The following is a 13276-nucleotide window of genomic DNA, read 5'->3' on the forward strand; positions in this document are numbered from 1 at the left end:
GTTAGTGACTTTTTTTTTTTATTTTCTCTTCTTTATTCTCCTTCCCTTTAAACTTGTTTTCCTGTCTCTCATCACAGATCCTGCTCTGTAATTCCCTCATATGGGCTCAGTCATCCTCACTGGCTCACTCATTCACTTCTCTTTCTCTTGCACATCCTCATCTCTCTGCTGGAAATCCCACAGCCAGGCTTCACAACACATCTGTGCTCTTTGGCCTTGGACCTTGCATCTTCCTGTCTAAACCACTGGCCTCTCCAGTTCACAACCTTGAATGCCTTTTTCTCATATCCTCATGTCATCTCCAAGTCCTGTGTTTTTTCCTCTCTAAGACCATGCTATTTCTTCCAAGATATAATTGAAAAGATATGTTACTCACTCCTACTCATTTTTATTTGTTTTTCCTTTCTTACCATACAGCTGATTCTTCGGCCTCTTTCAGTGCCATAACTGCACCCACATTTGTCCCACGAACCTTCTCTCATCTGAGCAGCCTTGCACTCACTCTGTCTTTTATTCTTTTCCATAGCTAATCTGGCTTCTCACTTTAGAATATACTTTAGCCTCTCTGATTTGAAAAATCTTTCCACCTCCCCATTCTCTGCCCTTATTTCTATTACTTTACAGCCCAACTCACTGAATGAAACTCCCTTTGGTTGCTCTGTGACATTTACTACTTTGGGCATAGGGACTCATGTTATACCTTTGCCTGGGGATAGTATCTGACTATGTTAGTCTCTTGGTTACCACTTTATGCTTTGACTTTAAGTTGTTTGTGGCAGAGCCCATCTTTTCAGCTTGGGTTTGCAAAGAACTGAGCATGACTGTGTTCTCTTCCTCGGCTAGAGCTGTGCAAATAATAATGACCGAATGATGAATTCAGTACTTCAGCACTGCCATCCGCTGGCTGTCTGTTATCATGACACTCCATGTTTGACTAAAATCTTAAGCCTTGTTTTTGTTTCATCTGCTGCTACTGAAGTGGAATGTATTATTTTAAGCACACTATCTGAGAGTAATGGAAATGCCAGAAATCTTTATGTTATATTCCTTCCAAATACAAGATGCATGCCTTCTGCTTTCTATTTTGCTTTACAAAGTGAAATACTGAGCTTGGTAGCTCAAGTACTGAAGAATCAGGGGATTCTATGTTAAACCGTTACATACAATTAATTCACCTGCGTTACCTGAATGATGTGTATGTTTTGTAATATATTTTGCTCATGCTTAAGAAACATGCAATACTTAAAATTAAGCATGTATATAGATGGAAAAGGGAAATAGGATAATTTGGGAGTAATCTAAAATTTGTGTGATACTTCCCCTGACAACTCTTCCAGCCTCCACCTCATTTAGGCATGTCCTGAATGGGAGTGGTTTATCTATTTTTATAAACTTCAGTGTGTTTCCTTTCCATGAGCACATCCAGTTTCTCCTTGAAACCATATATAAAGACCTTTGTAGTATTTTTTTTCCCTCTCTATTTTATCTTTTTAAACTTTCCCCTCTTTCACTCCTTGGTTTTCTTTTACTTCATTTCTGTGATATAATCAAGCTTATTATAATTAGGCTTACTAACATATGATTAATATTCCATGGTTAAAACAACTTGCCTTTTACATTTCCTAATGTGCTCCCATCCAACAGTGGCATGAATATTTACCTTCTTAGTACAACAGCTCTTCTGTGACAGAACACTGTGAAAAAAAAATCTATCCAGATGTGGGGTCCAACAAATTTTATACACAGATGTATTTTAAGAAAATTTTGAAAGGAAGAATAGATACAAATATCCAAAAGAAAAAGTGTGCTCAGTGTTTCAGTAATTCAGTTGTTATCCAATTTACTGCCATGTGCTGAAATATTACCCAGAATTCTAGGAAATACAGAAGTGGATTATGAGTTCAAAGATGGAGCACTAATTGAATTCTTAATTGAAATGATTCATCTAAGCAACACAGTGACCTGGATTGTCCCCCTGAATGTAAAAATCTTTCCAAATGGTATCCTGGCACAGGTGCCACACTAAAAGCTTGACTCTTACCTATCTAAAAAAAAGGTTATCTGTCAGAGGAAGATTTGCTGGAAGGGGGTCACTATTTGCAAGCAAAATGCGTTTTTTCTTCCGACAAGGCAAGAAGGATTGGTCTTTTTCTTACTCATTTTGTCTCAACTGAAAGTGATCACACTGGGCACAAAGCTTACTAAGTACTTCAGTCTACAGAACTTAACTGAGGTATGGACCTTAAACAAACCCTCTGTGAAGGCATGAATTTTTCTCATCTTGATGCTTACAAAGACAGCTATAATTAGACGGACTAATCAACATTATAAAAAATGATATGTAAGCTGAAAATAATGTTCAAGTATAATGACTGCAAATTAAATATCAGGTGAAATTTCACTCATCATTATGAAAACCTTTTTTCTTTGTTGTGTGTACTCTGTTATTTTTTTAAAGAGGATATTGATTGGGTTTTGCCTCATTAAAAAACAGCATTGATATTAATGCTGGATTTTTAATGCTTTAGGCTTCCTCTTTCCCTAGGGGACCCTTACAAGCCTGGTCCTTTATTTTAGTGATGTATAATTGAACCATAAATACCTACCTGGCAGTCAAATTTGGAGCAGATATGGCAAACAAACAAAAAAATTTAGTTAATTCTTAATTTCTATTACTTAGAAGTGACTAGAAGCTAGGACATTTAACATTTTTTTAGTGTCTTACAACTAAACAGAGATTTGCATCTGACTTCCACTACCCATGTAACTTAGTGTCTACACATACTTGAAAAGTATGATGCACTAGCAGAAAATACATCTCAGAAGAATAGTGAGAGAGTATAGGATAACTTTCCAAAGGCCTTTTGTTAAAATTTGCCTTTTAGTTAAAAGAGTATTTGAAATAATTTTTGCCTCTCTTGTATTTATTAATTTCTGCCAGCTGGTAAATCTTTTCTCTGAAAACCTAAAAATACCTGGTGCAAACAAATGCAATCTTTTTCTTAGGAACATTAAGAAGCAGAAATTGAGTTTGTGTCACTTCTTTTGAAAATAACTTAATAGCCAGGAAATCAGAGCTCTCTTTACTGTCTTGATACATCACTATTGACTGTCTTCATTATTCTGTCAAAGCTAATAAAGTGCATAAACACATCAAGTGCACCCTCATGACACCCTTACTTTCAGAAAACTGGAGAAACAAGTACAAGCTTCATTAAAGAAATAAACAATTATCCATAACATCAATACCATAAGTGATTACTGTCTTTGATTTTTAAAAGAAATTTCTTGTGGCTGGAAAAGCCAGAGGACAAAACATAGGCTAAACATATTTTATAATGTACTTACATATCACTGGCAATGGAGGAGTTCCTGGACATGGACTTTGGAGACAGGTCATAGTCACTGTCTGACCGGTAAAGGAAAGACTCCCTACGTTGACTGTGGACAAAATTTGCCTGAAGAATTAGCCCTGATCCAGGGCTCGTCATGGGATCCAAAGGACTTCGTCCCGATGATGTACCATTGTCTACATCGAAACTGCAAAAAAAAAAAAGGACGAAAAGATTTATGCCACCAACATAAGAATTTTGAAAGTAATAAACACTCTTCTGACAAATTTATTACTAGATAATTGCTTCTTGGTAATGGGGAAATAAAGACCTGATCAAGTCCACTGCTACGTAGCAGAAGGCACACAAGAAATATACTTTAAAATTGCTGATAACCAAAAAGAACAAGTCTGATGGAAAAGAAATTTGGTAGAGAAAAAAACCACTATTAGGAATACAAGAAGCCTTATGCCTCTCTCCATGTAGAGTATCCACGAGCTCTATACCTGAGGAAACATGATGCTTTACTGTTTTCTTCCTCAGGCCCCATCTCTCCTGAGCCAGACCTTCATTATCCTGTCTCCCACTGTTGAGGCAGTTGAGGGCTCTTTTGTTATTGAGTACCCAGCCCTAATATTTCATTACTACCCAAATATTTCAACAACATATTTTGTCTTGTCCCAATAAACAAAGCACTGGGGTGGGATTAAGGCATGTGTTTGTGCTTGGGCATGTTTGCATGTATTAGAGTTGCTATTTTACAACCAGATTGAAGAAATTAGTTCTTTGCTCACTGCCAACCAGCGCAACTTCTGTGGCCATCCATGTCTTTGAACTACACAGTTTAGATCCAGCACTTCTAGCTATTGTATTTGGTATTAAAAGTGATAAACAGGCTTATCATTCCTAGGGAACACTGCTGTCATGAGAGGCTAACGGGTGAGAAAAAAGAAAGAAAGAGAAGGAAAGAGAAGATGCTCTTTCATGTAGTCTGTGACATTTCCACAAAGGACTTTGAAAATCAGTGCAAAGACCTTGAATGGGAGTCTGCAATCGATTAGAAACTAGCACAGGTTGGACAGTGCTGGGAGGACATGCTCATGGCAACCTGTGTTGCTTAGCAGCCCAACAGCTGTATTTGGCACCGTATGGAGTCTTTTTGGAGCATGTGGCTCTGTTTCTAACATGTGGATTAGCAAGATTATGTCTCCATTTGATGGGATGGAGCACACTTTATCCAGCTAGAAGTGGAAAACGACTTTTGTTTCCCTAGTTGGTTGTGTCTCTATAAAACCAACAATCAGTTTTAGTTTTACAGCATTGTAGGAAAGGTGTGCATGAGACCTTGGCTTATAACTATGTGGGCTCACTTGCCATACTAATGGGAACTTAAATAATACTGCTAGAGCATTTGGGAATGAGGCATGAACAGAGGATCTTTCCCATGATTTATTAAACATGGATAAGTGTTAACATCATAATATGTATTTGTATTGAACCCATCTAAACCCATCATTTTGAAAACTGTTCATGTGAAGGACACCGACTCATTTTCAATTCTACCTAATGACAGCAGAAGAGAAAATATTCATTACATGTCAGCTGTTGATTAGATTTTAGCCAGGTGCAGGTGTCACAGTAGGTACATGCTACTCTCTGCACTAGCTTGTTTCTTCTTGTTGTCTACTGTTGACCTGAAGTTGCAGTGAGGTTGCTGCTTTAATGTTTTATTGAAGTGACAGCATTCCCATGGCCTTTTTTTCTTTGTTAAATGAACTAATCAAAAAAGCATATATTGCTTATTTTGACAGAGATGTGCATTGCCTGGCAGAGAATGGACCTTGGTTTCATGTTTTATTTCATTGTTTCATTGCTACTTTGCACATATTCCTGGAAGTGCAAGATTTCTGCTGGTCTCAGACTATATTATTTATTTTGTATTCACCTTTCTCTATTGGAATGTAGAAAAGCAAATTTTTTTTTTTCCAAAAAAACTATTCAGAAAATGGTATTAAACAAACTTCAAGAGTGCTTAGCAATTTAATCCTCTTTTCACTGTAGTATTCAGAACAACTCATTGTCATTAAATCCTAACACATACACTTCTTCTCAAATTTGATTTCTTTTGATTTTGCCTGAATACTTTTTCTGTGCCCTCAAATGTGCTACTACTACATGACATTATCAATCTCATGCTAACAAAGCTTAAAACACAATCAAATGAGAGTTCTGCCACCAGCCCGCTGGGTGATCTCGGACAACGCAAAGCTCCTCTTTGCCCTTCATTTTCCCTATTCATTGCATCTTTGTGATCATTGTGATATCTGCTCACAAAAAAAATATTGAAAAACATATTGGAAAGGGCAAGATAGCATGAATACTAAAGTAAAACACCCTTTGCAGCTCATAGTGACATAAATTAATAACCATATTGCCATTACTACTAGCATGACTATTATCACTCACTAGCAATCAGTATCTCTTGAGTTTGACTTCCTGAGTATTCCAGGAGCACCAGATACTCCCAATACCAATGAAGGGTTTGGAACATTTGTGAGTTCATCATATCCAAATTTCTTAACACTTCTATTTCATTGCCTAAATAAAATAAGTTTTTTCTTTAAAAAGCTGCAAGAACACACAGACTCCTAAACAATACACAGTCTCTATGTTTTGTTTTTCTACTGAGGGCAGGAGGGGAGACCTTTCATACAATTTTAGGTAAAACAGAAGAGGATTTTTACTCTTGTGCTCAATAAGACTAACTTCTGCAATGGCAGTATAATTTTAAAAAAATAAATACATATTTATCTGTAAGCTTGTCTGAAAGCTCTAAAGCAAAAGTTAAAAGTGGGATAGAAATAAATGAAGGTAAATATAAGTCTGTCTCACAGCAGGAAAATTTTGAATAAGGAGTGACTATTAAATTCATTTCTTTAACAGTGGACTTCATTCTTCAACTGATTAAAATGTATTTTATTGGATTAAAGGAACATATGGTTTTGTTTGCAGATTTGTTTTATTTTCTTCACCCACCTTCTGTGAACATGATACGAATATTTTTTTACCACTCTTATTTCTCCCAGTCAGATACTGAGGCAGGCTTCTATGAATGATTTCACTGTGGGATTATAAAATAGTGATTATTTTTTTTTTAATTTAAAAGTCTATTAGATAAAATTGCAGGTTCATCGGCTGGTTCATCTGGTTTGCACCACCAGGTAACTACAAGGCTTGCACAAGGCTATTGCTACTGGAGTTTTATCCTGTGATACTGTGTTGTGTCCACTAGATGGGTGTCAAAAGTAATGAACGGGATCCAAATATATCAGCTAGGATTTAGCTCATACTGCTCAACGAAAATATTTTTTATGTAAATATGCATCAAGAAAAAAAACGTTCAAATCTACAGTCAAAGGGGAATGTGAATACAGCACTGGTTTGCCACAAACATATATTTATATTTAAAAGTTTCTAAAATGCTACAGCAGTTAAGTGTCTTGTTTAGCATGCACTTACTGGGACATTTGCTAATGCTTTCAGATACAAAACCTTGTAGAAATCTAAATAAAAAGCATGTTATTACAGTGAAAATCAAATAAATTGGGGTTTTCTTGGCTGAATGACAAGTCTTATTTGCAAGACATGGCACTGCTGATCACAATGCATCAAATGATCAGACAATCAGAATGGGGAATTGAAGACTTTCACACAAGATGTTTGTTCTTTCTTGCTGCATACACAGAAAAACATTAGAAGTTTGAGATACAAAAAAGGATAGACTTTTTAATTTGCCTGGGCAGGAACGACAGAAAGTCAGCTATGGTTACTTCTATTTATTTTTCCACTCCTGTTCAGTTTTAAGCCACAGCAAGAATATGCTGTGAATTAAAAAGTGCACGTTCAGTGTCAACCAAAAAGTTATTCTCTCCCTAGCGTGTTCCTCAGCCTCCTTGCACTTTTGGTGGAAGGTGCTCTTTGGAAAGGAAGGAGGAGCATGGAAGTTGTTACGGAAGGCAAAGGAAGTGTTTTGCTATCATTTCACAGGAAGAAAGTGGACACTTAAAGACAGAATTTTCCACCATTGTTCTGCACCCAGCTTCAGGCACTTGCACAAGGCATGCAAACTGAATCTGCTTTTAGTGACAGGAGCGTTTGGCACAGCATACATCACAGAATTTTCTATGTTCAAAGAGCTTTGCTGCAACTCCGGAGATGCCAAAACTATGAAAAGCCAGTGCTAGTTCAGCAACATTTGTGTCTGCATTTTGACAAAATGGTTTATAACATTAGTGGATATCATTTATCCTTAGAGCCTGCCTTATTCAGTGTTCAGAGATGACAAACATGATGTGAGATGAAAAGTTCAGCATCTTTCCCTTTTTTGGCTATTCATTCTGTTTGCATGTATTGCCCGCTGTGTATCACGCAGGGTCTGTACTGAGATGGGGATAGAAGTCATGAACTCTCCTAAGCAACTTGTAAACATTCATGGCTGATCCTCCCTGTGCTTCTAATAGGACAAGGAGTAATAATATCCTTTAGGAAGATTATTAATGATTTGCTTCAGGCAATAGTAGGAATCTGTGGCAGGGACAGTAGAGGTTCTGGATCCTGGATCTCAGCAGTGCTGCTTCATTGTTAATAACTGCACAGCTTCTTTACACAGTGAAAGAAACCCTCTGTGGACTTCCTTTTGAGTCCTTAGATAATGCTGTCTTACTCTCTGCAAGTCTGCTACAAGAAAAAAGGGGAAGGCCTGGGTACATAATGTAGCCTTTAGTTACATAAGAAGTAATGGCATCATAATGAATAAGCAGAAGAGCTTGTAATCAAGGCTGCATAGAAAATCTTAATGGTAGTCTTCCTTATTACTGAAAATATAGCAATTTAATCCTGTAGTTTTTTGTTGTTTTGTTTTGTTTTGTTTTTCATTTTGGTTTGGGTTTTTTTAGAGAAGTAAGCAATAGTAAAAGAGGGAAAGAAATAAACTCCACCCCCAAAATGAAGAATTTACTAGACTTTTTAAGAATACAAATTGCACTCCTGCTATTCCCTTTTAAGTCTCTCTCCACCTTCACCCTATCCTATCTTGGAAACTATGAGAAGGGAGAGAGGTAGGAGCCAAATTAATTGATCCTCTAGGGACACCTTATCTTTTAAGGCCATCTTTAAACATTACAGAGGGACAAGCAAGTTCTAGAGGAGCAAATTTAGTCCCCCATCAAAGGAGTCCATTGTCCTAGTGTCAGGCAATCTCTCTGGCCATCTGTCTGTGCTATGACCCACCTACACATCTCAAGTCCCTACTTCCCAAAAGTCCCATCCTGTATCTTCACCTGGAAACACAATCCCACCATTACACAGAATGGGTGCATTTCGCACAGCAGCTGTAATACCCTGAAATTATCACAGAAGAGCTGCCCTGTAGCAACTGCCTTTGGGCAGGGTCTTATTTAGAGCAGAAGCAAGGTAATAAAACTTTATTTATGTCTCCAAGGAAAAGGTAAGCTATTTATCACTTGTGCCCCGGGACAGGAGCCCAGCCCTAGAGAAGGCAGCCTGCAGTTACTGGAGGAAGGGGAGGATCAGATGGTCCCTTCAAGTGCAGAATCCGAATTTGTTAATTGGATTGCTTGGCATGAAAAAAAGCAGTGGGCTACCTCAGCTAGTGTGACCCACCATGGACATGGAGGATTGTAGAGAATGGCCACAGTGTGCCTGTCTCCAGGTACAAAATCGCAGGGTAGGGGAAAGCTCATTCCCTGTCAGACAGGATGCGACAGGCAGAGTGTAGTGCGCTCTCTGACCTTGTGTGCATTAATTACTATGCATGCTGGAGATGTGTCTGTCTCAGATAAAAGCAGGACAGTTTAAAGTTTTGTTCATAGATAATAATGGATTTATTCTGCATTAGTTACAGGTTATTTTAGTAGGACAGACCATTTCAGTTACTGTGGAAATCACGCTCATTGTGACCCAATTCATCAAAAAATGTACAGAGACTCCTGAGATACTATGTCATTAGAAAACATTTTGTGTGAGGTGGATACTGATTCTGTTATATTAATTTTACAGCTGTCAGTCAGAGAAGGCAGTGCAAGGAATAAATGAAGACAGAGACAAAAACCTCTTCCTCTGGAACAGACATTATCTGCTAATAAGAACTGAATTTTCATTGATGCATTTTAGGTAGTTAAATTCTGTTTTACTTTATAGACTAAATATATTCACTGAATTCAGCTGTAAATCTGTCCAAAGATTTGCTACTACCCCAAATAATTGTCATAAGTTCTTTGTGAAATACTGATTTTAGTCACACTTTATATTGATTAACTAGACCAGACAAGCACTTTGGTTATGTCTTTATGACTTCTCTTGAGCCTTTTTATTGCCTGTTAATAAACTAAGCATTACACTGAGCCACCAGCTGACTTGGGTGTCCCCTTTTTTGCCAGACATAGTCATCTCCAGAGTTTAATAAAGGTGAAACTTTAGAATTCTTTTTATCAGAAAGAAACAAGTTGCCACTAATCAGCCCCTGCCATAGGCTCCCACTGGACTTCCGATGTTAAATAGGTTAACTTGCAGCATCAGAAAAAAACCTGTAAAAATAAATCAGTGGATTTAAATAATTGAATAGCATGCCTAAAATTTATTTTTTGTATCAGTTCTCTGCTCGGGACCTTTCAAAATGTTTCCTTTCTGACAGTGTCTACCCAATGATGCAGGAGAGACCACATCTGGTTTTCTCCTTCTACTTTCCTTTCTGTCTCTTCCCCCATGCCAAGTAAAAACTGAAGAAATCAGGAAAATGAGGGGAAAAAGAGAAAAATATTTGTACTGACATGTTAGAAGGAATATCATATCAACTCTACATTTGAAGAAAAAAATTATTTATATGTGACCTGATATTTTTATTTTCTCTGTAGCTAAGTTAACAAAAACTTTTTCCTTCCATGGCTTAAAAATATTTTCAGTGAATTGTAAGCAATGACATTAAAAGGAACATATGATCTAAATCCGAATTTTCTTGTACCACCTGAGAATTCAAGCCAACTATCTACTTGTGGCTTTGGGTTTCCAGTTAAGCGATTCAGCAAGCAAGCCCTGTGATTAACTCCATTTTTAGAAGTGGTGTGGATAGATTTTCCAGTATCAAAACTGCAAGCAAAAGAAGAAAATGTGACATTTAATGAAATCTGCTTTTAGCAGCAGAACTTGGCTTTTGCTCTTGGCATAACTGTTTTTGGAAACATTTAGAGTGTAACAAGGCTTAATACTAATATTAAAAGCCCAGATAACAGACAAATAGAACATATGTAGGACAAAAAATACACTCAAGCAAAAAGGTTTGTAAGAATTAGTCTACTCAAACATGTTAGCAAAGGAACTCCAACTACCTATTTAGCTTCCGTCTCATGATACTCTAGCAAGCATCTTAGGAAATGTAGCCAATCTCTCAAAACAAAGTGTTCCGTGTTTTGTTAAAGTTTCCAAGCAAGGAGTTTCCTGTGACTATTCCATATCTTTGGGCCTTTTGCTGTGAATCGTCTTCTTATACTCAATTCAAGGTTTACTTTTCATAATGTCACTTCGTTATCCTTAATTATACCTCAGATGCATTTGGCATGCAAGCCTTTGTTGCACCTATTAAATCAATTTGCTTGTTGCGCTCAGCCATACTGGGATTCTTTTTGTGATTCCTTTTATTCTTTCCTCAGAGAGAGGATTGTCCCTCACCTGGCAATTTTTATTCTCTGAACTTGGCTCTTGTGAGTGAACATCTTCCTACTAATGTGATGTCCAGATAAGAATGTTGGATTCCAGATCCTGTTATATGGATTTGATGTTTTGATGTTTCTTTGAAGCTGAAATAGTTGTCTTATTGCAGTAAAATAAAAATGCAAAAAAAACTCGCAAGAGAAACAAAATACAAAATAGTGGTAATCTGTTCAGGCTTCTACCAGGTTTAAGTCACTTTTTATGGTTCTTCTGATCTAATAATCCTAGTGGGACTAGTAACCCTGTTCTTTGATATTAAATAAAGGCCGCTGAGACATTATCTGTTTTCCCCAAGGCTTCTGGTAAAATCTGTGGCAGGTTGAGGTCTGAATGAGGAAATCTGCAGAAAATATTGAAGAATTGGAACTATTTTGGGGAACCTGAGGTAAAGAAGGCTGAAAAATAGAATGACTTAATCCAGACATGAGAAAGAATATGCGGCAAATCCAGGGGTGCTCCTAAGCAGCCCGCCAGCCAGCTGGCCCCAGCCACTGGTCTCAGCAAGACCGATGGTTCTCCACTTTATTATTGTCATTATTTAATTACAGTCTACCTGTCACCACTCACTTAACTCATTTCATAGTGTTGTCTGCACTTATTTTCCATAAGGTAGCTTTTCTCTGGGCTCTAAATACTAAAGTATCTTCAAACTCTTTTTAAAAAACCACTTTACCTAATTGCTTCAAGGAATTCTAAAACACCACTGTTTTTCTTTTGAGGGTGAGTTTTGATCCAACTGTCTCCACTTCTCTTTCTGCAGCACTACTTTCTGAGCAGTATTTGGACACTGGGATACAAAATCAACTTGCACTGAGTGTGACTATGTATGTCACAGATAGCATGTATTTACTGCAATTAACATTGCTAATAATTTTCTCTTATTTTAAATGTATTGGAATCAAATCTCAAAGTATTTAAAAATGTTTATTTAGCAATTTATAAAAATATGCAAACCATCCATCAAGCATAGTGACTAATCCTAATTAAAATGCAACTCCCCTAAGGTATTAGCAGAACACCTTTCTTTCAGGAAAAACTAAAATATAAAAATGAATGTAAGATCATGGTTGAGAAGCAGACTGCTGCCAGTGAACGAAAATCCAATACACTAAAAAAAGTTCAGCCTCCTTTTTCTATGAATTCAGTTGGATACCATTATCAGAATGGTCAAATTGCTTATATATTCTATCTGAATTGGTAGTGTGATAAAGCAAGTACGTATGAGGTAGTTCCTCAGACCTGTAATATTTAAATCAATACCCTAAAGCACACAGAATCCAAAAAATAGATACAGACGTTCCCCAGGGCTAACACTAGTATGCATTGGGAAGCTTCCTGGCAAACACATCCTTCTGAGGAATCATCACATATAGCCACAATGACGATAAACACTTGGCATGGTCACAGAAGATATGGTTACACGTACCCTGTGCTTAGTGGCAGAGATCTCTGGCAAAGAGTGCCCCAGACAGAAGCTGACAGGAAAAAGCAGTTGTGGTTACTCCTGGCTGCTGTCCCATCCCAGAGAATGCAGCACAGAAGGAGGTCCAAAGAGCCAGGAGGTGCAATCATCATGACAAAAGGAGGTTGCATCCCTCAGCATCAACCAGCTCATAGCTATTAGGTCTTTTGCACATCTAAGCTTAAGGAAACATCTCTTCAAAAAGTGTGTCTTCCAGAAAACGGATAAGGGCTGTGGACAGAAAAGTCCAAAAAGAAGATGTTCTATAGCCCAGACTATAAGAACCCTGCACATAGAAGATAAGATGGTTTGTTTCACCAGTATGATGCGCATACATAGATATCTACAAGAAATCAAGGCCAGCTTCAGAGCAGAGTGGACAGGAGGCAGCTGGATAAGAAATTGCAGTTGTCTGTTTAGGCAAAAAAATAAAGTGTCTTCCAGTGTTGCTCTAGATTCCCTGTGCAAATGAAAGCTACATGAAAAGGAGACATAATTATATTTGTCAAGCAACATTTTTTTCTCACACTTGTAAAATTCCTCTAATTGCAATAATCAATTGCTGGCAACAAATCACATACGAATTGTTCTTCACAAGAATTTGTGTTGGGATATGTTAGCAGCAATCATCACTTATATCATGGCATGTCTTGTTCAAAGCTTAAAAGCTCAAAATATTAAAAGCTTCAGAGCTCTA

At 37.4% G+C, this 13276-nt stretch overlaps 1 protein-coding gene across 6 annotated transcripts in view; it reads right to left on the reverse strand.

The window, feature by feature from the left end:
* The window catches only part of PDE4D (phosphodiesterase 4D), a 369603-nt gene that overhangs the window by 124089 nt on the left and 232238 nt on the right, over positions 1 to 13276 (reverse strand). For all 6 annotated transcript variants that reach the window (XM_075021234.1, XM_075021238.1, XM_075021235.1 and 3 more), the window contains exon 2: positions 3349 to 3540. In XM_075021234.1, coding sequence (XP_074877335.1) covers positions 3349 to 3540 — 192 coding nt within the window. The remainder of the gene's footprint in view (positions 1 to 3348; positions 3541 to 13276) is intronic.

Source organism: Buteo buteo, chromosome Z, assembly GCF_964188355.1.
Source record: "Buteo buteo chromosome Z, bButBut1.hap1.1, whole genome shotgun sequence".
NCBI classification, from domain to species: Eukaryota; Metazoa; Chordata; class Aves; order Accipitriformes; family Accipitridae; genus Buteo; species Buteo buteo.